Source organism: Oreochromis niloticus, linkage group LG7 (genome assembly GCF_001858045.2).
Source record: "Oreochromis niloticus isolate F11D_XX linkage group LG7, O_niloticus_UMD_NMBU, whole genome shotgun sequence".
NCBI classification, from domain to species: domain Eukaryota; kingdom Metazoa; phylum Chordata; class Actinopteri; order Cichliformes; family Cichlidae; genus Oreochromis; species Oreochromis niloticus.
Genome location: NC_031972.2, coordinates 32,307,887 through 32,334,615, shown reverse-complemented (window position 1 = coordinate 32,334,615; position 26,729 = coordinate 32,307,887). Strand labels below are relative to the sequence as shown.

Sequence of the window (26,729 nt, the reverse complement as noted above, 5' to 3'; positions counted from 1 at the left end):
TAACACACCATAACTGACAAGATAGCAAAGCAAGAAAAAGGAACTGAGTTTTGGTTTGGATCGGGTGGCAGGAAGTGAAACTCTCACACACTCACTATCTCTGAGGTAAAATGGCGCAGCGAGGAATTCAACTCGACCAGGACAAACTCTGCTGTTCAATCTGTTTGGATCTACTGAAAGATCCTGTGACTATTCCCTGCGGACACAACTACTGCATGAACTGCATCAAATGCTGCTGGGATAGAGGCGATCTGAGGGAAATCCCCTGCTGCCCTCAGTGCAGACAGACCTTCATACCAAGACCTGCTCTGGTGAAAAACACCATGTTGGCAGAGTTAGTGGAGGAGCTGAAGAAAACCGGACTCCAAACTCCTCCTGCTGATCACTGTGATGCTGGATCTAAAGATGTGGCCTGTGATTTTTGCATTGGGGAAAAAATGAAAGCTGTCAAGTCGTGTCTGCAGTGTCTGGTCTCGTACTGTGAGCAGCACCTCCAGCCTCACTATGAGTCTCCTGCCTTCAAAAAACACCAGCTGGTAGACCCCTCCCAGATGAGAATTATCTGCCCTCGCCACAATGAGGTGATGAAGATATTCTGCCGCACTGATCAACAGTCCATTTGTTATCTGTGCTCCATGGATGAGCATAAAGGTCACTGCACTGTCTCCGCTGAAGCAGAAAGGAAAGAGAGGCAGAAAGCACTCGGGGCAAGTCATGAAAAACTCCAGCGGAGAATCCAGGAGAGAGAGGAAGCCAAGAGAGTGTTTCAGCAGGAGGTGGAGGCCATTAATCACTCTGCTGATAAAGCTGTGAGGTGCAGTGAGAAGATTTTCACTGAACTGATTAAAACGATTGAGAAAAGAAGCTCTGATGTGACCCAGCAGATCAGACTTCAGCAAAAAACTGAGGTCAGTCGGGTTAAAGAGCTTCAGGAGAAGCTGCAGCAGGAGATCTCTGAGCTGAGGCGGCGAAACACTGAGCTGGAGCAGCTTTTCCACACGGAGGACCACACACAGTTTCTCTGCACTTACACCTCACTGTCACACATCAGCGAATGGACAGATTCACCGAGCATCAACATCCGTCCTCTGCGCTACTTTGAGGATGTGACAGCAGCTGTGGCAAAAGCCAGGGATAAAATGCAGGAAATTTTTAGTGATGTTTATGCCAACATCTCACTGACAGTGAGTGAAGTGGATGTTTTACTGCCACAACCAGATCCCAAAACAAGAGCTACATTCTTACAGTATTCCTGTCAGCTCACACTGGATCAGAGCACGGCAAACTCATTATTGATATTGTCTGAAGGGAACAGGAAAGCAACAGGAATGCCCACTTTGCTAGCGGCAGTGGCACTGGCAGTGGATTTATATGCCAACAAACCAGAATCGCATGCTTTCACTAACAGGTTTCAGGTGCTGAGCAGAGAGACTCTGACTGGACGTTGTTACTGGGAGGTGGAGTGGAGCGGAGGAGGGGTTACAGTGGCAGTCACATACCGGGATATCAGCAGGAAGCAGCAAGATGAAAGTGAATTCGGACACAATGACAAATCCTGGGCTTTGCAATATGTCAACCAAAGATGCTTTTTCAAACATAACAAAATAAAGACTCCCATTTCAGTCTGCCGGCCGTCCAGAGTAGGAGTGTACCTGGATCACAGAGCAGGGATTCTGTCCTTCTACAGCGTCTCTGGCACCATGACTCTCCTCCACAGAGTCCAGACCACATTCACTCAGCCCCTCTGTGCCGGACTCGGACTAGATATGGGATCCACTGCTAAGCTGTCTGACCTCAAATAGACTGGAGTTATTTAACAGCTGGTGTGAGTGGATGGAAGCTACACTAATCATGATGATGTTTGTTATGTTTCTATGATCATTTCTTTGACTAAGTACAGTAATTTGTGGGAAGTCTTGATGCATGCTCAAACATGCAGGTAAGGAAGTCCCAAAAAGTTGATTCTATTCATCTGGTTGTAGTGTTGTGGGATCAAAATACAGAAATACTGCATATTTCATAACTTCATTTATGTTTCTAATCATATCTCATTAAATAAGTGTCCCTGTACTGGGTGCTTATTTGTTTTATGTTTCTTTAAGTGTGTTAATATCTGAAAGCAGCAGTAGAGAAAAGGTGATGGGGGTCACTGAAAAGCAACAGTCCATGATTCTTAAGCCTTATTGGTGTGCAAAGTGTTCATGATATAAATGGGTGCATGTATATTTCGTACTCTGTTCAGCTGCGCTATGTGGACATTCTTTATTTTCCAGTGTTGATGCTGCCTATGTGGGTGCGCAAGGGGGAAAGTGGTGGCAGTCTGGTGTGATCAGGGGGCAACATGTGACCCCCTTTGCACGAAAGGAGGTGGATCTCTCTCCTGAGGGCTTCAGCTTGATGAGACTGCCTTATCACCAGGTCTTGGAGATTCTGGATCGCCTCCTGGTCTGTGCGTCTCCTGTAGTCCTGGAACTGTTGTCTGCCCTGGATACATGCACACATACACAGAGTATAGAGTATATGGGCAAAGTAACATATGATAGCAACAAATACAACTCAAGCTAAAGGGCACATGAGACATCCGGGGCTCAAACTTGACCCAGGACCATTTTGTATAAGTCTCTGGATCCGAATGAGAAAAGCAGAAGTGCATATAATTACAGCAGGATTCACTTTTTTAAACGACACTATTAAAATAAACTGTACACCTGGTGACTGCATTATTTAATTATATATGTCTGTAACACCGTGGATCCCAGGCTCATCAGTCTTGCACGTTGTTTACCATTTTCTTTTGGCTGGTGCTGAGTTTAACCTGTAGATCCTTCTTCTGTTCATTCAGGCTCGTTGCGCTGCGGAGATGCTCCGTATTACACGTGGTCACCTCCATCAAAGCCTGACGTGCCTCTTCTACCTTGGCCTGAACACACACACACACCCCAAGTAGAAAAAAAACTTAACCTGAAGTGGTTTTAAAATGTTCACTTTGCAAATGATGAAAGCACAGCACAGATTTAGACACTTCGCGCACCCACACACACACACACACAGGTAAGCATACATCCCACTGTTTGATCTCCTTGGCATAAGCGGCTTCTTTGAGGAGTTTTTCCTGCTTTAGCTCCTCCAGCCTCCTGTTCCCCGACAGCATCTGCAAAGCTTCCAAATCCACGAGCCTCCCAAACTTTGTCCTCATCAGCTCGTTGCATTGCTGCTCCAGTGCTGCACCAAGATACAAGCAGGCGCCCAACAGCACAGATCAACAAACACTTGATCAAATCTACGCATGAACAAAGTCAGAGGAATGTTTTCTTGAAGCCATGTGGCAAATCCTGCAACACAAATCTGGATTTGTTTTCATCTGCACGTGTGTTTTCTTTTAAAGCCAATGTCTACATGTGACCTGTGAACTTCTCTGTATCTTTACATTTCGGCTTTTCCATGTCAGAGACTTACTCTGGATAGTGGCAGCCATGCTTCTGCGGTCGTGGATGAGCTTGGTGTGCTGCTGGCGAGCTTGACGGTGCAGATCTCTCTGATAGAGCTTTTCCCCCTGCAGTTGCTGGATGCGCCCCTTCAGCCTGTCCAGCTCACTCTTGTCCAGCACCAACGCCTCGCTCAGATCTGACGGCACTGAGCCATTAACAACATACTCAATCTGGAAGACGCAGGGTGAAAGTGGAAGGAAGGAGAAAACAAAAAGAAAAAGTTCAAGAACTTCTGTAATATCCACTAAACTGCACTGTAGCCATTTCTTTTAAATAAAACATCACAAAGTATTGCATGGAAGTTATTATGGTCAATATTCATATAAAATCTGTAAAATCCAAGAAAATGTTTTGTTTTAATCCAGTTTGGCTTTGGATCAATAAATATCAATAAAATCATGCATGCAAAAGAGTGGCAGTTGAGGTGTATATTCTTCTACTTTCTTTTTTCATTTGAATTTTTGTTTTATTCATTTTATTTAAAGACTTAAACATCTGTGGGACTTGATAACTCCACGAGGAAAAAAAACATGTACACAGAATTTTTTTTAATGGCTATTAAAATGTGTGGATATTGTGTGATCGCCACGGTCCAAATACCCATTCTGAGAAAAACGCTTTATTTCCTGCAATATTCTTTTAAAATTTATGATTTCTAAAGTTTGTTTTTAATTAACATACATTTAGAAAAAAAACAATTAATATTCAAAAAAAAAAAAAGCAGGATTCACATAGATTTTGTAAAAGCTTGCATGTTCGGTGAAATGGACCAATCAATTATTTTTGTAGAGACTGATCTGGTTGTACTTTCTCACTATAAGTATTTTTGACAGCAGGCTGACCACTGCACTATTAACCATCTGTTATGTGTTGCTGTATTACTCGAAAGACTTGCTTGAAGCAGTTTTGTCAGCAGTGAATATCCAGCATGACATCCCATTTACCTGGTGCAGTCTCAGAGGAACCACCACATCCAGTTCACTGATTTTCTGCAGTTTCTCCCTGTTGATTAAATCCAAGTCATCTTCTAGTGCAGCCCGGCTGCTCTTCACCGATTTCTCCTGCAGAGCAGATCAAATCCACACAAAAACACATGCACAATAACATGAGTGCAAAGCACGTGAGTGATAACAAAAGCAAGCTACAGAAAGCACAACAGTGATGAAAAGCGATGAGTTTGACCTTCTTTGCGAGGCTGTCGCTCTCCTTCTTCAGAGCTTCAGCGCTCTTTTTCTCCTCTGTTAACAGTTCCTCCAGGTCCAGTCGACGTTCACGCAGCTGCAGTGTGTTCTCAAACAGCTCAGGTTCACAGCCTGAGACACTCAAACACAGACTTATGCTTAAAGTCAAATTAAAGAGAGCTATTTTAAGGCTAAAAAATGAAATGACCTGAAATCTGTCTTTAATGATGTGTTTCAAAGTACCGAAACGTTTCTGTGCTCTTGCTGGAACAACACAAAAGTTTTCACTGTTAAAAAAGTAAAGGAGATGAATGTTTTTCACCACTTTACTGACCTTCAGGGCAAATACTGTCATTCACAGCAGCTCCTCCTTCTTCACTGTCATAATCATCATCCCAGTCATCGTCTTCTTCAGAGTCTCCATCACTGTCCTCTTCATCTACAAACACACACTGTGATCATAAAGTACTGATGCACACATCGTTACATACACTGTGTTAATTTCCCTCACCTTCATTTCCCGTCTGCTCCTTCATCTTCACGCGTTTGATCTTCTTCTTGAAGACTTTGGTCAGAAACTCTTCATATTTATTGTTTTCCCCGAGCGAAGCCTGGAAGGCAGCAGTCAGAGCCTTCTCCCTCTCCTGCAGCTTGGCTATGTCTCTCCTCTTCATCTCCAGCTGTTCATTACACTCTTCCAGCTTTGACTGTGAGTGATCAGAGGAAGGACGTGTGAGGACTACAACAACTGCAGGCCCAGTGTTGTGCTTACACTGTTTTTTGGCAAACATTGATTTCCTGGCCACCAGTGTTTGGCAGCACTCACTACACAATTATTGTAGTTATGTGTGAAAAAATAAATTGTAAATTTGAGTCACAAATCTGAGCCAGTGCAGACTTGTATGACTGCATGGCAAGAAATATCTCCTGTTTAATAAAATCTTCAATGCTTCAAGTCTGTTTTTTTATGTCTTTTTATCAATTTAAAGTAAGTCAGTGGTATTTTAAAGCACATTTAGGAGCAGAAAAAAAATTGAACAGAGAAAAAATAAGGAATATCACTGGAAGATGGCATGATGTATGAAGCCATTGTGCTGACCCTAAACAAACAAACAACGTCTTCCTGTTATGACAGTCACCATCCAAAAACCTCCTCTTTTGCTTTCTCCATCTTTAACATCTACCTTTCAATAAACCCAATATCTCTCCTCTGCTCATGGTCAAATGAGCCACTCTGTTTTATCCCTAAACTGTCCATTCAGAATAACGATGCGTGTGGTTGTGCAAAGGTGAGCTAAAACATAAGAACACTGATATATCCTTTTAAGCAGATTACTAAAGCATATATAACACCAACTCCAGGCTAATGAAATCCACCTACTGTGATGCTGTTCTCCTCCGTAATGCAGGTGTTGAGCTTCTCATGTAAGCCTCCCTCTCTCCTCTGAAATTGTTTGAGGAGCAGCATCTCCTGGAAGAGCGTCACCAGGCGGAGGTCAGCCAGCTTCAGCCGCCAGTCCAGATGCAGCTTCTGTCGACACAGCAGCAGCAGCTCCGCGTCAAACTGACAAACCGCAGTCTCCATCTGAGGAAAAAATCCATCCCCACATCAGTTATTATCCAGAAGACATTCCAACTAGTTGGCCTTTTATTCAGTTAAAAATCATTAATGACAATGACCTCCTCCAGCAGAGTGTTCTGCTCATGCAGCAGTCTGATCTCCTCCTCCTTCTGCAGCTCCTCCTCCAGCTCGCTCAGTTCAGATCCTTCGTTGGTTACAGATGACACAGACAATCTGGGAGTTTCTTTTTCATCACTCCTCTGCTCTTCTTCCTTTTTCTCCTCCTCCATTTCTTTCTCCAGCTGCTCCAACAAACTCGCTGCTCCCTCCTGCTCCAAATCCTTAAACCTTTTTAAAAACAAAACAAAAAAAATCTGCAGTTTTTGTTTTCTAATGTTTTTCATGTCATTGTAGCAACAATGTCAAGCAAACCAACTGAAACCATTAACATTTTTGGCTTTCAGAGAACAGCTATCCTCTGTACCTCTGCTCCCTCAGTGACCGGTATCGCTCCAAGGTGGAGTGGCTGCACCGCAGCTTCTCCTCTGGCACTTCCTCTGGTAACATGTTGGGCAGGATGGGTGGAGGCCGGCGAAGATGAACCGCCAGGCGCTGCTGGACCTTCTCCAGCCGCTGAGCCCGAGTGTGCAACCAAGACACCAGACCAAGTTTGGAGTCCCGCAATGCCACAATCCGTCTGTTCACCTCACTCTGCTTTTCATGCATCTAGTGATGATCGAGTAAGTCATTAGATTATCCAGATAATTTAATAATGATATTTAAGGACCATAATTATATGCCTGCACGTAGGTGTGAAATAGATAGCACAAAGTATATTTAAAGCAGATGTGAACATCTTGGTATTTGTGTGAGTTTGTACATTTTCCTCCAAGGAAATCAGTTCTTCTCTCTTCATCTCAGCATTCACCCTCCGGTGTTTCACCCCGATATAGTCCCCGATGTTCTCTTTGGCTTCACGGATGGCTTCCACGTCCTTCGGATCCTCATAGTCCTCACTTGGTTTCTCTGCATAACTGAGACACCAAAAACCAGAACTCATTTTTGAACCAGCGTCATAGTAATCATTTAAGTCCCAGCTACTCCTTAGTGGGTTAACCTGACACCTGCAGAGTCACTCACATTTGTGCCCATTCCTGCTTCTTCTTTTCTATTTTGGCTCGAGCTTGCTCGGCTTTCTCTGCAGCCTTTCGAAGTCTCTCTTCCTGACGATCTCCCAGCTTGATCTTTGCTGTACGAATCACTGGGTGGCGTAACACCTCCTCCTCTGGATACACACAGGTGACAATGCAGGTCAAGATACATCTTTGATGTGTAAATCAAAGACACAATCACTTTCTTACCGTCAATTTTGCTGCTGCCTTTTGCAGTCTGTGCTCTGACTTTCCTACAATCTACTGCAGCATCTCTGTCTCCTGCAGGCTCTCTTGTTGTGCTCCGATGCCTGACCCGAGCTGAAAGCTCGGCAAGCTCCGGTAAATGGTAAGTGGAGACTCTGTGGCTGGTCTGGATGGCAACCACAGTGACCATTTTTCCACCAAGAGAGTCCCTGAACCTAACATCAAGCATAGGTGTTTGTCAGTTGGCTACATACACTATTCTTTTTTTTTTGATCAAGGTCTTTTTATTGAACAAAGAATTGCTTTTAACAACAATTACGGCAGTATTAACAAACAGTCGTGCCTCCCCCCCACCCATCCAGAACAGTGTAACTAAAACCCAGCCAGAGAGGACAGAAGAGATAAGATAAAAAAAAATTACAGATAAAAAGTAAATAATAAAATAAATGAATAACAGCAAGGGAAGAAAACAAAAACAAAAAAAACAACAACAACAACAACAAACAAAACAATAACAAAGAAAAAAACAAAAAAACAAAAAACCAAAACCAGAACCAAACACTCACACACACATTAAGCGATAGTATCCGGACCTAACCTTTCAAAGTAAGTAAGAAAAGGTTGCCATGTGTCATAAAATTTCTGAGCCGAACCTTTTACAGTGTAGCTACATACACTATTCTAAAGATGCATGCTCATATTTCACATGGCCAAAGTTTCAAGTAATGAAGTCTGTGCAGGTTAGTCAAGTCAGGAACACAGCTTTGTCCCACCAGGGGTTCAAACTTTCTGTTTGAGGGGCAGCCAATCAGAATCAGAAGAAGGCTGGCTGAAAGGGAGGGTAACCTTAGAAGGAGAGGAGCTAATAGTTTGTTTCACACCACAAAGGTTTGTTTTAAGATAAATTACTATTGTTTTGATTTGTGAATAATATAAATAGTTGTATAATAAAAACTTGTGTGTACCAGTCTTGTAGCTTTTTGAGTGCTATGCTGCAGCGCTCCTGCTCCCAGGCTAGATGCTTCCTGACCTCCATCACCCGCTGGGCCTTCAGCCTCTCTGCCTGTTTGTAACATCGCTGGTCCAGCTGCAGCTCCTACAGACACACACCAACACATACATCTAACAACAATCTACTGTGTCTATCCCTTAGTAAAACATTACAGATCAGATTATTTTTCAGATCTCTTTGAATCTCAGTTTCAGTGGCAACCCAGCTGAATTTCCCAACTCAGGGATAGTGCACACATACACATCCCAGATTTGCATTTGTACCTCAGGTTTCAGGCGAATGTGCTCTGGCAGATTCTGGTTGTTGTTCAGCACTTTCTTAAATTTCTTCTGGAGTTCACTCAGGTTCTTCTGCTTTTCAGAAACCTTTAGCTCAACCTCCTGTTGCAGTTGGTCATTTTGCAGCTTTTGCTTAGCCTTCTCTAAGCTGAAACAAGGAGACAATTGAAAGTTAGAAGAGAGAAAACTTGAAAATTTTCATTGTGTACAGTCAAGCTTTCGCCACCCCCACTTTGGCGGTGTATAACATGATATCACGAGCTGTGAAACCGAGCAACCCTGCATGCTCATATTCTGCCTACTTGTCAATACTGTAAAGTATATGTAACTCTGATGTCCAAAATAAACATAACGCATCAATAAGACTTAAAAGTAGTGACTGAGACCATTAACTCATCAGGAAAATGTTTACTTAGGTCACAAATGTGACGGTTGTAGGGTTATTTTCTTTCTCTGTCTTTGTGAAACAGGATGAGTCTCCTCCTACTGGCCGTTATATACAGGTGAAACTGAATTTGAATATCACGCAAAAGTTCCTTTATTTCACTAATTCGACTTAAAAGTTCAAATTACTATATGACATAGAATCATTACATTCAAAGCAAGATAAAGCAAGATATTTAAGCCTTTATTTTTCATCATTTTGATGATCATGGCTTAAAGCTTATGAAAACCCCAATTTCAAAATCTCAGAAAATTAGAATATTACATGAAATCAATAAAACAAGGATTTTAAATGGAGAAATGTCAGACCTCTTAAAAGTATAATCATACATATGTACTCAGTACTTGGTTTGGGCCCCTTTTGTATGAATTACTGCCTCAATGCGGAGTGGCATGGATGCTATCAGCCTGTGGTACTGCTGAGGTATTATGGAAGACCAGGATGCTTCAATAGCAGCCTTCAGCTCTTCTGCATTGTTCAGTCTCATATCTCTCATCTTTCTCTTGGCAATGCCCCATAAATTCTCTATGGGGTTCAGGTCAGGTGAGTTTGCTGGCCACTCAAGCACAGCAATCCCATTTTCCTTTAGCCCAGGTAAGATGCTTCTTATGTTTGTTGTTCAGGAGTGGCTTGACAAGAGGAATACAACATTTGAAGCCCATGTCCAGGTGGCTCTTGATGTGTGTGGTGGCTCTTGATGCACTAACTCTAGCCTCAATCCCATCCTTGTGATGGTCCCCCAGACTTTTGAATGGCCTTTTCCTGACATTCTTCTCCAGGCTGCGGTGGTCCCTGCTGCTTGTGCACCTTTTTCCTCCACACCTTTCCCTTCCACATAACTTTCTATTAATGTGCTTTGATACAGCACTTTGGGAACATCCAACTTCTTCTGCAATTACCTTTTGAGGCTTTCCCTCCTTACAATGATGGTTTTCTGCACAACTATCAGGTCAGCAGTCTTCCCCATGATTGTGATTCCTACTAACCCAGACTGAGAGAGGCTCAGGAACCTTATGCAGGTGTTTTGGATTAATTAGCTGATTACAGTGTGACACTTTGAGCCTAAAATATTGAACCTTTTCACAATATTCTAATTTTCTGAGATTTTGAATTTGGGGTAAGCTGTAAGTCATGATGATCAACAAAATTTTAACAAATAAAGGCTTGAAATATCTCGCTTTGCAAGTAATGAGTCTATATCATTTATTAGTTTCACCTTTTAAGTTGAATTACTGAAATAAATGAACTTTTGCACGATATTCAAATTTTTCAAGTTTCACCTGTATATACGGTTTATGAGAGTCCCAAAAAGAGAAAATGATAGATATACAGAGGAAGAAATTATTAATTGATACCAAATTATAACAAAATTGCTATTTATTCTCACCTGTAGGCTGCTGGGTCTTCAATATCCTCAGTCTCATTCCCAAGAGTTATCTAAATCATGCAAAAAAGATGATATTGATACAACCTCACACATATAAAACAATTTTATTAAACATTTTTTTTCTTTGGGTTTTTTTCTTCTTTGGTCTGTCTTCCACTGAACTGTTTTACTTGGGAACACGTGACCACAAGTTCAGCATTTAGGCCTATAAAGTGCCCCTTTAAACTTAGATTACATAAACTAGCTCAATTTTAGTCCCTTACAAACTGAAACTGATTATTATATAATTGGCTTAAAGCCAATAAGCCAACAAAATGTGACTGACCTTGGGTGATGGAATCTTGGCTCTGTTTCTCTGCAGGCTTTGTTGCATCTCCTCCGGAGGAAGCAAGCTGAAGGAGAAGATGTTCCCGTCATCTCCCGCTGTCAGCACAAACAGGTCGTCGTGGCTGCAGCGGATGTGTCGCAGGTGTCCATACTGGTTGTCGTGGATGCTGAGTGTCCAGTAAGCCTGCATGGAGGTGAGGCTGTGGTCACCAGGCTGCAGGGGATAAATCCTGATGGAGCCCGAGTTCATGCCGCAGAGAAGCAGCTGTCTGTTGGAGCTACAAAGCACCAGGAATTGCACTTCAATCACCACCTTTATCATTCAAAACATGTCAAATGTAAACAGCTACACAAAAGTTTAGAAAAGCTAGTTTGTCCTCAGACTACCTGAAGGTGATGGAACAGATGGGGTCATCCTCTGCATTATGTACAGGCAGAAAGCTGAATGGTTCATCCTGGCGCTGCTCAGGATCCTCATCTTGATTCTCAGAGAATTTGCAGTGATATAAGAAGCCTGAGTCAAAGCCTCCCTACAGGGTACAGAGAGACAGAGCACCGAACACAGTTAGTCGTGAAGAACAAATCACACTTAAGAATATTTATCTATATCTTATCAACTTCCAGAGCTAAACAGATATTATAAACTCCTTTCTATAAAACTGCATGGCTGGTAACTGATAAATAGATATCTGCATAGGATTAAACAGAATCTCTAGACAAGGCAGGGCTTTAGCCAGAGCCAGCATTGTAACAAAATTCATATAAACCTGTTTTGTTCATTGGTGATTAAGTTCTTCAAATTGTCCTTACCTGCCCAGCTCCATTGTAGAATTGACTCATCATCCTGTTCAGTTTAGTGCTTTTCAGTTGTTACAACTTTCTGATGCAGAAAGTTAGACTGATGCTTGCTGATGAATGTGACTGTAGTGTGTGGCCATTGCATTCAACTACACTAAAGACTCTCGGAGTGCACAATATATTTGAAAGTGGAGATTCTTTTTCCAGTCTTCTTGTTTTTTGGACTGTATCTGATATTGCACAATGGTTTGTTTTTTGGACAGTTTTGATAGCTATCAAAAAAGATTTGGTACCTCACCCTTTTTAACTGTGGATTTTACATGTTTTTACTCATTGACAGCAAACGAACGAAGGCTCTCTCCATGTATGTGGATCTGGTTGTAGTCTAGTATATTTTCTACTTTTGTGGGTGGAGGAACTTGGTATCATATTCCTGTATGACTGTAAGAAACAGACACATTATGGGTGTGTGTGTTTGTGTTTGTATGCATACCATGGAGAGCCAGAAGTGGCCAGGCTGTGAATAGAAGCCACAGCAGAGAGGACTTGGTGGATCAGGGATATAGATAATAGGTAATTCTTCCTTCTCCTCCTCTTTTTCTTCTTCTTGCTCTGCATCTGGCTGTTTTGTATCCTTTAACCATTCTTCTTTCACTTTCTTCTTCTTCTCCTTTATAGCTTTATTTCTTGCAGTATCCTCCTCTCTCTGAAACACAGAATTTAAAATGCAAAACTTCTGATCTGAAATGATTCTTCCATTCAAGCAGCAGTTCTTTTAAACAGAGTAAAAAGGAAAAAATAAAGAAAAACTGAGTACAAAAACACAGTTAGGTAATGGAGCCATAAACGTTAAGCAGCCATAAAAGTTAAGGCGGGGGGGGGCTTGTTATAGAAGAACGAAGAGGTCCCAGCACAGAGCTGTACTGCCAAAACATGAACGCTCGCAGAAGTAAATGTTGGTCTTTTTTTTTTACCTTAGTGGTGCTGATGAAAATTTATTCAAACAGACTAAAGTCAAGAAAGACCACTTTCAGACCTTGATTCGAGACTTGATGCTTTTAAACTTGAAGGATCTTCTGGGCAGCTCTGACAGATGAAAGGTGTTGGTTGGTTTCTGAGTTGCTGGATCAGGACTGCGCACCTCAACCACATGACCACTCTGACACAGGATAAGCAGATTGTTATCACTCTGTATAAAAAAGTACAAAAAACAACGTTATGAAAATCATTTACTATCACAGAGACCCTTCACATTCACAGCAGCGATGATTAAACACTGAGCTTACGTGAGAATGCGGTGACCACTCCAGCGCCTGTACTGGCCCAGGGACGTGGATAAAACCAATGGGGTTGTAGTTCTCTCCAACAGTGAAGAAGAACACAGTGCAGTCAGCACTCTGAGGAGAAAGATCAGAATAAGAAGAGATATCAGAAAGATACAACAAACACCAAAACTAACCTTAAAACTGATAAAGTGTCGATGTCACACAGTGGAAAATTGTGTTTTTATATTTTGTTTTGAATCAGACTGTGTATTGCTACATAGTGATTTTATTTGCATGTTTTATTGTTATAGTGCTATTGCATGATTGTTTATTGATGTTCTTATTGCATGATTTTATTCCATATTTATACTGTGTTTTGTGTTGTTGTACAGTATTCTTTTTTTTTATTCCACTGTGGATTGGACAGATAATTGCGTGCACCTGTGAGGTGGGGGCGTGCCCCCCGAGGTGACCTATTGGCCGCCAAACGGACTTAAGGGAGATGGTGAGCGCAAAGACGCATGAACAGCGAAGAACAGGAAACCGAACGTGGGGTGCAGACGAGCACATGTATAGAAGGACCGGCCTGCCTGTGCGGTGTCACGAGACTTCCGGCGATCGGCCAGCATAACCCGGCGATCCAGTTCCGACAGACAGAATAGTAACAGCGGGAGGCGATGTGTGAAATTCACAGAAGGCAGAGGGGACGCCTCTGCCTGTATCAGGGCCGGGCTATGAGGGAAGCCGTGTGTGGACGCGGAGAGCGGCTGGACTGCACGGCCATGCGCGGCCAGGTGGGGATGGGAGCCTCCTCCCTGGCCTTCTGCTGGCGAGATTTCCCCATCCCGGAAGAGGGGCCCCTTCTGTCTCTTTCAGCTAAGGAACATTTGCCCGAGTGTGTGTGGTTGGACACTGGGAATAGAGGACTCTGGGGGGGGGGACGTTTTATCCTATAAAAAGGACATCCATTTAGCTTTTTTTTTTAATTGTATTTTAATCTCTGCCGGCAGGACTTTTAGCGGGTTGTGAACATTTATTTTTTATTGTATAGTGGGGATTTTAACTCCTACTTGTGATTCTGGCTGTTCTTCTTCTAAAAAAATAAATGGTGTGTTTAAAGCCGGCCCAGTGTCCGTACTCCGAGCGCTGATTCACTCTCTCCCCTTATGCTTGTATGTATATAGACGTGGTGGCGAAGATTTAGGTCACCAGTTTAGCGGCTACATATTTTTGGCGTTTGTCGACAGGATACAAGTTTGGGAGCAGTGTTCAGTGCCTGGGCTACAGATATAGATGATGGAATGCAAAACCAAGTGTTTAAATCAGCTACCCTCGCTGAGGGTTGTAAGGAAGGGGTGTGCAGAAAAGACTTTTTATTGCCACGTGAGGATTCATGAGTAGTGTTCAACCACAGGGATATCAGGAGTTGAGCTTCAAGAGTTGCTGGCTGTGGGATCATGGGTTGCTGCTATGCAGTAGTGCTTAGGAGAAGCACGAAGACCAGGCTATGCCTGGAAGGATCCCAGCAGTGCCCAGCTGAGAGGAACCAATGGTCTGGTAATCCCATACATTAGCTATGCTATGTGGTCACGAAATTGAAGAAAAGCAGGTTACCTGGATGTGGCAATTGGACTGTATAACTCACCTATGCTGCAACTTTTCTAGGATGCATTCAAAGGAACTCCTCGGTAGCAGATTATTGCTGATGTTTTGTGTGTTACGTGTGCAGAAGGGACTACCAGAGACACAGTAGCCCGCTAGGTTAAATGTTGTCCAGCCACCCTCCTGGACAGAACACCTGAATGTTGTGACAGGGACTGTCACAGGTAAAATATGGGGGGATGTCACACAGTGGAAAATTGTGTTTTTATATTTTGTTTTGAATCAGACTGTGTATTGCTACATAGTGATTTTATTTGCATGTTTTATTGTTATAGTGCTATTGCATGATTGTTTATTGATGTTCTTATTGCATGATTTTATTCCATATTTATACTGTGTTTTGTGTTGTTGTACAGTATTCTTTTTTTTTTTTTATTCCACTGTGGATTGGACAGATAATTGCGTGCACCTGTGAGGTGGGGGCGTGCCCCCCGAGGTGACCTATTGGCCGCCAAACGGACTTAAGGGAGATGGTGAGCGCAAAGACGAGAGAGACACATGAACAGCGAAGAACAGGAAACCGAACGTGGGGTGCAGACGAGCACATGTATAGAAGGACCGGCCTGCCTGTGCGGTGTCACGAGACTTCCGGCGATCGGCCAGCATAACCCGGCGATCCAGTTCCGACAGACAGAATAGTAACAGCGGGAGGCGATGTGTGAAATTCACAGAAGGCAGAGGGGACGCCTCTGCCTGTATCAGGGCCGGGCTATGAGGGAAGCCGTGTGTGGACGCGGAGAGCGGCTGGACTGCACGGCCATGCGCGGCCAGGTGGGGATGGGAGCCTCCTCCCTGGCCTTCTGCTGGCGAGATTTCCCCATCCCGGAAGAGGGGCCCCCTTCTGTCTCTTTCAGCTAAGGAACATTTGCCCGAGTGTGTGTGGTTGGACACTGGGAATAGAGGACTCTGGGGGGGGGGACGTTTTATCCTATAAAAAGGACATCCATTTAGCTTTGATTTTTTTAATTGTATTTTAATCTCTGCCGGCAGGACTTTTAGCGGGTTGTGAACATTTATTTTTTATTGTATAGTGGGGATTTTAACTCCTACTTGTGATTCTGGCTGTTCTTCTTCTAAAAAAATAAATGGTGTGTTTAAAGCCGGCCCAGTGTCCGTACTCCGAGCGCTGATTCACTCTCTCCCCTTATGCTTGTATGTATATAGACGTGGTGGCGAAGATTTAGGTCACCAGTTTAGCGGCTACATCTACAGAAACTTTACACACTTCACCTCCAGCTAGCTTAACTGTAGCAGAACTTTTAATGGGTGGAAATTCCTTCTTGCCAAAGCCAATTAATCCTGACAAAACCTAGCTTTGTGTAGCTGATGAATTTAGCCTATCTACAGAAGTCTTGTTACTGGTACTCCATATTATATGCTTCCACAGTAGTAAACTAGAAAACCACTTACTCCTGTGGCCAGGATCTCTCCGTTTCGTTCATATGCCACAGCTGTAACAGCAGCATCATGTGGTTTGAAGGGCTGTCTGAGGCGTAGCTCGGCATCTCCTTCGGGGCTCTGTCCTGTGATTGTTTGCAGCCTCTGTGGGTTGTACAGCTCCAGCAAGCGTACTACTCCATTCTCAAAGCCGGTCACCAGTAAACCTCCACTCTGGTTCACCTTAAAGCCAACACCGGAGCCATCGTTGAGCCTTTTTAGTTACACTGTATGGAAGAAGAATTCAGTTTTCTACTGACACACTCACCACAGGTGGAGCCCAGCAGAGAGCAGTTCCTCCCTGATTAAAGCGTCTGGTGGTCAGTTCTCGTTTTCCCAAGAAGTCAAAAACTTTGACAGAGCCTGGATGACATGAACAAAATAGCAGCTCTTACAGAGTTTGTATGTGTTTTCACATATATAGTATATATAGTATATACTGTATATATGAGAACAAGCATATGTGATTTTGGTGATTTTTCTCATATCTACTGACATGAAAGTGGTTCCAAATTCGGGCCCAATAGCTTTGGGGTGTGGCGACAGTTTAAGTGTAACAGCCTTTTTCTGTGAAATGTATGAAACTGCTAGTAGTTGATTGGCCACTAGCACTGAATCAATGGAAAAGGAGAGCATGTGTACAGGTATGTAAGCACACATGGACTCACAGTCCAGAGTGGTTGTTGCCATCAGGTAGGATTTCTTTGATACGTCCAGGCCTTGAATCATCCCAGCATGGAAAGAAAACAGGCACTCTGGATCAGGACTCTGCACACAAAAGAGTTTATTACACAGGCCAGAACCTGCACACTGTATTATGACACACAGTGGTATAATGAAGTTCCTATGAAGAACGGAGAATATAACATTTTGGTCTTTATCAGTTACAATCCATCCATTTAGAAATGTCTGCACTGTTACTTGTTCATTCAAATCCCCAATAAACAAACTACTGTATTTACATAGCTTCTCCATAGAAACAAAAGAGGCAGGAAACTTACTGTGTTGGTGAATGAAAGGTCCAGTTTCCAGATGGCTCCATTAGAATCCTACAAGTTCACACAGGAGAGTGATCAGGACCGAGGTGAGTGTGGATCGTGTGTTAAAAAAAAGTGCAAACCTTTTTTTCTGACCTGGGCAAACCAAACAAAGGAGTGAGGCAGGGAGCTCCTCACCACAGAGGAGAGGCACACATTGCGTCCGACCACCAGCTCATTATTGGGCTCCATCTCAAATCTACTGCCGTCGCTGTTACTGTCAGCTGTGTTGATCCTCTCAAAGTCCCAAACCTGATGGGAAAATTTTACTTTCGATATTCATACATTGATACAATTTTACAACTAGAAAGAAGAAAAGAATGGTATTGGTTAAAAAAGATAATGGTAAAAGTATTACAGAAAATTGGTTGTACTGTAAGCACCAGGATTATCTTAAAAGAGAATATGAGCATTTTTTTAAAATAACTGCTTGACATGATCTCAATAAATCCATCTGCTCAAATCCACGCTCAACACAAATTCCAGTTTCTTCAAGTGGAAGAGAAAGTGCCTCTATATTTCTACTCTAGCCATTAATTTAAAAAAATTATGCTCGTCCAAGCAGGCGCATGTAAACAGATTGAAATAGAGCCTCTGTACTCTCTTTAGACCAATATCAATGCTTTTGCTGGCATGATGCCAGGTCTCTCTTGGAAATGAGATTTTTAATCTCAATGAGATTTTTTACCTGGATAAATAAAGTACTAATAATTAAAAATAATGTATTTTAATCCACCAGGGCAATAGTCCCCAACATAGTTCCCAAAAGAATAATTATTTCCTCCTTCAGAAAAAGTTCATTGTTAATTTTAGCTGTAAAAAATTGACTTGCAGTGGCAGTAGCCTCCTTCAGGATCAAGCATGTTTGGCATGTGATGGAACAAGCTGGAGGACAAGAAGTATCTGCTGGCGGTTACTACTGTTCACACCCAGGGGACACATGGCCATGCTCTGACAGGTCAAATGTTTTTGTTTTTGGCAAACGAAGGGGACTCTGTGGTTTAATGTTGTGATTGGTGTAGCAAGGATCTTACCCTGACAACACCATCAAAGCCAATCGTCATCAGCTGTCCATCTTCTAGGGAAAATGGCTGGACCGTCCCTGCATGACAGGTTCGGCCATCATTACGGCAAATCTCCACTTTGATGGTGTTCCCATCCCACAGCAGCAAATTGCCCCAATCTGTTCCTGACAACACCTAAAAGGAAAAGGTAAAGTGAAATATTAGTTCTCTTGTACGGAGCGATCTCGCAAAAGTTCATCTTCATTTTTTTTCTCCAATGTCCCTTGCGAGGCTCCATACTCTTGACTAAAACATGAAGTGGTATGTAAATACTTCTTTCCGAGTATCACTGACCTCTAAAAGCTACATTTACCCGTACTTTCACACAGAGCTTTATTTCATGCACACCATCTACCTCTTATCTACAGTTAATGACAAATCACCAATTCACTTTAATTTACACATGTAATCAAGACTATATTTGTAAAAATGTAAAATTCTTGCTTTTTATCTGGAAAATTCACTAGATGATGTGTGGCCAGTTTCAATTTAAATGGATTAATGGAAAGTTAAGAGGCTCTCTTGGAGGTAGCCTCTGACTCTCGAGTACAGACCTTTCCATCAGGAAGTTCCACGTAGCCCTCGATATCAGTTGGTACAGTTTTCCCAAAATGTCCTATAAGTCCTTGTAATTTAGGACCTGTGAATGTGTTTGCCATTTTCCAAAACCTAAGAGAGAGAGAAAGAAAACAAAAACATTTGATATTGCAAAAGGGTAAAAACCTCAAAACCTTTGTTATTCTGACCCCAGAGTTTACCACAATATCCTCTGCATAAAACAAGAAACTAACTCAAAGTTGTTTTTGCAACATTTTCAGAGGACTGTACTCTGACTTTACTTGATGTGCCCAAATCCAGACGTTGTGAGCATTCCTGGGTTGTATGGGGAGAAGCTGACTCGATAGACCTCCTGTGAAATGGCTTTGCAGCTCAGCATCACCTCCTCCTGCCTCCAGTCCCACAGTGTCAGTGTGTAGTCGGGTGCACTCCCCACACTGGCCAGCATGCTTCCGTTGTGGTTAAACTCCACAAAACTGTACTCCCGCTCGGTACCACCTACAGACATGCAGGTTAAATCAAGAGCATCAAATAACACTAGAAAAATTTGCATTTCCTGCGAAAATGCAGTGTGGATGCTTTAAAGCTGAAGCTTTCTGCTGAAACTAGCTGAAAAAGCTGAAAAGTTGCAGAAATTGTAAAAACTTTGCAGAAGCAAAGGAACTTTGCTAAAATGTAGTAACTTAGCAGAACTGCAATATCTTAGAGGAAACATAATACTTGGCAGAAATACAATAGCATAGCAGAACTTAGCAGAAATATTGTAACTTACCAGAAACACGATAACTTCTCAAAAATACAAGAATTTAGGACAAATAGTATAAGATAACAGAAAGAATATATTTAGCCAAATATTCTTAAACATTACAGAAATAATATGATTTAGAGAAACAGTACAACATAGCAAAAATGCTGTAATTTGACAGAAATACTACATTTGGCAGAAATACTATGTTTCAGCACAAATACACTGGTTTAGCACAAATATTTTAACATAGCAGAATACACTTATATAGCAGAAATGCTATACTTGGAAAGAAAAATATAATATAGTAGAAATACTATGATTTAGCAGAAATACTGTAATCAGCACATATACTGTAACAAGACAAAAATTCCTCCACTTAGTAGTAATACTATAACATAACACAAATGTTATGATTTGGCACAAAAACCATAATTTGGCAAAATACTATGATTTAGCAGAAATACTATGATTGAGCAGAAGTACTAAGATGTAGTAAAAGTACTTTGATTTAACAGAAATACAATTATAGAGGAGTAATACTTTAAAATGGGAGAAATATTGATAAACACACACATACACAGAGCCTAAAGGGAAGAGTATTTGTGCCATGGAGTGTTAACAAGAATCTGAGGTCAATATTAGAAAAGCTGCTAAAATCATAAAAGTTTGCAGAATTGTAGTAAATGATCAATATGAATTAGTGGTCTGTGACAGTGTAGTAAATTGTAGGTAAAAAAAAAAACATGTTGACCAAGGTGTAATTGAACCCACGACCTTTGGGTTGCAGACCTGTGTCATTACAAACTGTGCCACTGGGAAAGAGAGCGAGCACCTGGAAAACAGGGTGATGAACTGTCAGATTTAGATCGCGGTGAGAGGCAAAGAGTGCCGTTTTTTGGAGTTACAAAACGTCGTGTAACTCAAAAACTAGGTGGACTAGAAGCATAATTCTTATACTGGGTGAATCAGCGGACTTTGGTGTACTTTGACTGTGATTTGCATTGCTCTTTGTACATCTGTCGCTGAGATATGACGAGAGAAGGAAGGGCAGACCTCAGATATGATTGGCTGGCTGGGAAGCCGCGCAGGCCCTGATACGAAAATTTGAATGTCTCAGTCCTCACAGAGGACCTGGCAAAAATATATAGAAATAGTATGATTAAGCATAAATACTACATTTAGCAGAAATACTGTATTAAGCACAAATCCTATAAAAAGCAAAAATACTATATTAAGCAATATAAATATCCTATAAAAATCCTATGAAAAGCAAAAATACTGTACTATGATTTGGTAGAAACACTATAATTAATCAGAAATACTATATTTGGCAGAAATACTATATTTAGCACAAATCTTATAAAATAGCAGAAATAGTATGATTCAGCACAATAGTAATAACTTAAACCGAAACATTGGAAAAGCAAAGTGAATAGCTGAAAAAATGCTGAACATGCTAAGGGTCCCTCAAATGTAATTGTGAAATGAAAAAAAAATCAGCAAAAAAAAGTATAACAGTCACACAATCACAAATATGGACACATATGGAAACACACATGCACAGAGAGACACACAGGATCAAATTCAGTCAACCAGTTTAAATATATTGAATTTAAATCATACAATAAGATGCTTCCATAAAAAGGCTCTCTCGCCCTCCCTCTCTCTCTCTCTCTCTGTCACACACACACACACACACACACACACACACACACACAAGATCCAATTCAGTCAACCAGTCTAAATATATTGAATTTGAATCTTACAATGAGATCATCACATAAAAAGGCTTTCTCTCTCTCTCTCTCTCTCTCTCTCTCTCTGTCACACACACACACACACACACACACACACACACACACACATACACACGATCCAATTCAGTCAACCAGTCTAAATATATTGAATTTGAATCTTACAATGAGATCATCACATAAAAAGGCTTTCTCTCTCTCTCTCTCTCTCTCTCTCTCTCTCTCTCTCTCCCTCCCTCTCTCTCTCTGTCTCACACACACACACACACACAAGATCCAATTCAGTCAACCAGTCTAAATATATTGAATTTGAATCTTACAATGACATCATCCCATGAAAAGGCTTTCTCTCTCTCTCTCTCTCTCTCTCTCTCTCTCTCTCTCTCACACACACACACACACACACACACACACACACACACACAAGATCCAATTCAGTCAACCAGTCTAAATATATTGAATTTGAATCTTACAATGAGATCATCCCATAAAAAGGCTTTCTCTCTCTCTCTCTCTCTCTCTCTCTCTCTCTCTCTCTCTCTCTCTCTCACACACACACACACACACACACACACACACACACACACACACACACACAAGATCCAATTCAGTCAACCAGTCTAAATATATTGAATTTGAATCTTACAATGAGATCATCCCATAAAAAGGCTCTCTCTCTCTCTCTCTCTCTCTCTCTCTCACACACACACACACACACACACACACACAAGATCCAATTCAGTCAACCAGTCTAAATATATTGAATTTGAATCTTACAATGAGATCATCCCATAAAAAGGCTTTCTCTCTCTCTCTATCTCTCTCTCTCCCTCTCTCTCTCTGTCACACACACACACACACAAACACACACACACACACACACACACACACACACACACACAGGGAGAGAGAAGTAAGTTTCTAGGTCAGTCAAGCAGCCTGGGAGCTGCTGAATTTGAATCCACCAATCAGAGAGGCTGTATACTTTTTCCCGCCAAAACAGGTGCAGCCGTTTTTACACACACAGAGCACAGAGACAGGATTTCTGCAGTGAATTTCTCATAGTGAGGATTCCTCTCAAACAAATGGCCATAATTTCCTAACCGTAGGGGCTAGAACGGTCATTCTTATACCGTTTTGTTCAGAAGAGATCAGGGAATCTTAAAGTGTTGACAATTTATCATTAAAATATGAATTATTAAAGATATTTGACTTCTAATGCACCATAACTGAGTAGAGCAAAGCAAAAACTGCCTTGACTTGCCCTCAAACAACGCTTTCTAACTCTAAATCTATTTGGAGTATCAATATCATTTTTTCACCGTAAGAGACAGCAGGCTTTGGTGAACAATCTTGGAAATTTTCAGGTCTCTGTTGATATCCATTAAAAAGATATGACGAGAGAAAAAAGTGGATCATTTCCAGAGTTTGAAATCTGAAGAAATCTGAGCGAAGGACGAATTTCCTACCCTCAAACAAGGCTAACTCATTTCAGAATGGTAATAGGTGAGAAAGAAATTCTTGAATTGTGAGTGTCAGGAGTGTCTGAAGATATACTGGGACAAGCCTCATGTTTTAACTTCGCTTTGTTAAGGAGATATGATGATTCAAATATGCCTCTCATTACAGAAATCAAGCTGTGATTTTGAACAAGCTCTCCATTGACTTTCTATGGGGATTTTTGAGACTTTGTGTTGGTCTGAGGAGATTTGCCAAAATTCTATAAATCTCACAACAATGATGGTGACATTTTCTGAAAGCCAGCAAAAATACCTACGTTTTGATGTATAATTTGTGGAAGTTGAGTGAAAATTGAGCAAGTAGCAAGAAGTTGTTCGGACATGAAGAGAAGACTGCGAAACCTACAGTGGCACACTGGAAGCCAAGTGCATAGCAACCATAACAACGCATGTATTTTCTGAAAAATCACAATTTTGCAACTCAAAACTTTAAGAGGCATAAAAATAAAACGGTAAAAGATTTGAAAAAGCTGATTTATTCCTGAATAGCCCAATAATTTGAGAACATTTTAAAGTTTGAATGGTTGTTCTACGTGAAAGTAGGAAAAAGTAGTTAAGTTTCAAAAACAAGCAAGTTTTAGCAGAATTGCGGAAGTTTCCCATTCATTTCAATGGGACAAATTAAAGGAAAAAAGTGTAATATTTTAAAAAGTATAACAGTTAAAAATATCAAAAGATATAGCGTACATTAGCAGAAATAGCAGAATAGTTTAAAATTTGAACGGTGAAAATCGGCTGAAAATTGTGGAAGTAGTTAAGTGCCAAAAAGTGTACGGAACGCAACTAGAATAATAATAATAATAAAGAATAAAGAGAAACAGGAAAACAATAGTGTGGATGCCTTAAAGCATCCACACAATTAAGATAATAACTGTAAAATGAATCAGCTTTACCTCTGAGGATGCGGTAAGGTCGCAATGAAGGATATTCATAGACTATGATGTTAGGCTGTTTTCCCTTCTCTGCTACAACGAAGTACTCCTTGCCAGGGTGGGCCTTTAACCACACACACACACACACACACACACACACACACACACACACACACACACGTCTGAGAAAATGCAGTCATCAAGTGATTAATTATGCAACTGAACCAAATGCATTTTATAATAAGGGGTTGTAAATCTTCCTGTAAATACTGCATTAAAACAATTGAGGTATTACGTGTATGTACCTCAATCATTTCTGCTTGAAAACTGTAGGTGCATAAATGTACACTTCTGCAGGAAATCTTTGGAGTGCCTACGATATAACCTACTCGCCTCTGTCAGTGCGCCCCAGGGTGGCTGTGGCTACAATGTAGCTTGCCATCACCAGTGTGTGAATGTGTGTGTGAATGGGTGGATGTCTGGATATGTAAAGCGCTTTGGGGTCCTTAGGGACTAGTAAGGCGCTATATAAATACAGGCCATTTACCATTTACATAAGCAGCTGACCAGGTTGCTGGCATTTATCCTGGAGTTTTACATTTGATGCTAGCCACACTGTTAAATTATAAAACTAGAGCAGAAAAGTTGCTGGAAATGCATAGGAGGAATTTGCAGTAGTAAACAGGTCAATCATATTAGTTGCGGGCTGAGTCAACATGATGTGTAGTTACATTTCTAGAGAGGTGCATGCTGGGTTACACCATGGGCTTTCAGAGGAATTTGGGGTTACGATGTAGTTATGCCGTAGATTTCCCGCTAAAGCTTAAATCCCCAGTAGCATTATTTATCTCCTCAATGTGCCTGCTGCCAGTCACAGAGATTGCAGATTCTGTGGGACAGTTCACTTGCATGATGAGTAATTTCCCTTACCGTGATTGCTCCGATTCCCCCTCCACTGCAGGAGCGCAGGTATCTCTGCTCCTTGGTGTTCACATCGAGCAGGACGAGCATGTTCCCCGCTATAAAAATCAGAGTTCTGTCATCCAGCAGCTTCAGGTTTGCCCTGCGTCCACAGTCATAGCCAAAGGAGTGACTGATTGCATCATTAATTAAGGATATCAAAGTTAAAATTCACATCAGTGTTATAGAAAAATGTTTTTTTAGCAAAAGAAAATTACAACTGCTTTTTTATAATAATGTATCAATATACTAATATCTCTGTTCCACATACTGTTTATACATACTATTACTTTAGAAGCATTAGTATTAGCAGAGAAATATATGACACATACCATAAGATAATGGCACTATAATGCTACTCTATTAAACAATATTACTGCTTAGTCTATACTACATATTACATACAATATACACAACGCATGTTTAAATGTACAGTATATTATACTGAGCATTCATACTTACACATACACTTATATAATACAAGCTAAACATATAATGGCTGCAAACATAAGCACAATATAGAGTTAGGTAGTGTTTATAACATATTTAAATAAAATCGTAGGGTCTTTACCTTACAATATAAAGTGCCTTGAGGCGACTGTTGTTGTGATTTGCTGCTGTATAAAACTTAATTGAATTGAATACATAAAAGCTGGAGTTAAAAACTACTCAAAATAAACTATGTGCACTATTCTTATAATTGAACATGGGAATGTGTAAAATATTTTTCAGCAAAGGATACGAGAGATGCAGGAGGTTCTCTGGGATTTCAGAATCGGGTGTGATGTACGGTCTGGAGTGAAGCTCTTCATATTTGTAGTACATGTCTGCAGGGAGTTGCTTTTTTGATTGGCTCCCAGCCTCCTGCTGCATTGCTGAGTGCTTGGTATCACATTCTGCGAGGAAGGAAAGATGTGAAAACAGTTTTTAGTCGCTTGTGACTTGTACCATTTAATTAACTTTATTTTTCCAGTATTTTAGCAGTCATAACTTAGGAACTACAGGGGATAGCCACATTAAATTTTTAGTGCTGAATCACATTTATGTATCAATTTTACACCCACTCCAAGTGTAACATCTACAGCCAAGACCTTTCCTCCAGGACACTGTCTTCACAACTTATTTTCTGATTCAACCCAGCAACCCCTTCTTGCTTTAAAGTGATAGTGCTACCACCTCACAACGCAAACTTTAGCATTGTGAGGTGGAAAACTAAACGGAAAACTCGGATATCAGGTATTGTGAAATGGTTATACTGAAACTGGGCTTTACGTGGTGCATGACATAAAATGATCAGCAAACTGCAATAACAACGAAGTATCTAAAACTGATTGGGTTTAGCTTGGTACCTTTATTTACCCCAAAGTTGGGAGATTCCTTTGCTACATTAGCCAAAACTACTTAATACAACCTAGAACAAAGCTTAGATAGGTAGAATGAGGACATTGCTGTGTACAATAAAATTCAATATATCAAAATAAATGTCTCAATAAAGTAAAAAGAGAAAATGAGAGAAAAATACAACATTTTAAGTTCAAAATGTAAATATGTAAATTTAAAATATGAAATAAATTAATAATTAATAATAATGGATTTTCATTCATTAAAAGTTGCAATAAAGCGGGTTAATAAAGTAAATTAAAATATCTGACATAAAAAAAAAAACAATTATTAATTAAACTTGGGGGAAAATAGCATTAAGCTGCCTGACCTTCAATGTTTTCCTGTAAAGATGTCCGTGTGCTTTCAGTCTGTTCACTAACAGAAGCTCCGTTTTCTCCCAACATTTCCTGTTTGTTACCTGCTCTGTGAAACACACACAGACAGTCTATTATTCAAAGGTATTTATAGCTTGAAATGAAGGAAGTTAAGCTTTAGAATACGATAATACACAATACCACCAGATGGAATTAAAGTCCTATCGTCTGGATACGGCTCTGTAAAGTCTGTTGCTACGTTGCCGGGCAACGGCAACGGAGTTGCAAAGCCTTGTGGGTTATGTAGTTCTCAACCGTTG

At 41.0% G+C, this 26,729-nt stretch overlaps 1 protein-coding gene across 5 annotated transcripts; it reads right to left on the bottom strand.

Moving 5' to 3' along the window:
- Positions 1–391: 391 nt before the first annotated feature.
- Positions 392–26,696, bottom strand: cfap44 (cilia and flagella associated protein 44). Of its 5 annotated transcripts, none has more exons than XM_005470477.2 (35): positions 26,611–26,695; positions 26,424–26,518; positions 25,455–25,608; positions 24,683–24,845; positions 23,774–23,876; positions 19,140–19,356; positions 18,855–18,969; positions 18,271–18,435; positions 17,333–17,488; positions 17,201–17,248; positions 16,868–16,967; positions 16,468–16,562; positions 16,173–16,382; positions 13,122–13,232; positions 12,872–13,024; positions 12,329–12,541; positions 11,425–11,567; positions 11,036–11,315; positions 10,711–10,760; positions 8,864–9,026; positions 8,554–8,684; positions 7,592–7,803; positions 7,371–7,515; positions 7,111–7,264; positions 6,715–6,956; positions 6,350–6,578; positions 6,051–6,254; positions 5,181–5,376; positions 5,004–5,108; positions 4,671–4,801; positions 4,433–4,549; positions 3,457–3,658; positions 3,062–3,222; positions 2,786–2,920; positions 392–2,484 (listed from the first exon to the last, which is right to left on the bottom strand). In XM_005470477.2, exons 2-35 carry the CDS (start codon positions 26,497–26,499, stop codon positions 2,263–2,265), a joined length of 5,301 nt encoding a protein of 1,766 aa, XP_005470534.1. In that variant the 5' UTR covers positions 26,500–26,518; positions 26,611–26,695; the 3' UTR covers positions 392–2,262. The 5 variants fall into 5 exon arrangements, with proteins under 5 accessions (XP_005470534.1, XP_005470535.1, XP_005470536.1 ...); XM_005470478.2 differs by having other exon boundaries at positions 5,004–5,105; XM_005470479.2 differs by having other exon boundaries at positions 12,872–12,994.
- Positions 26,697–26,729: the final 33 nt, after the last annotated feature.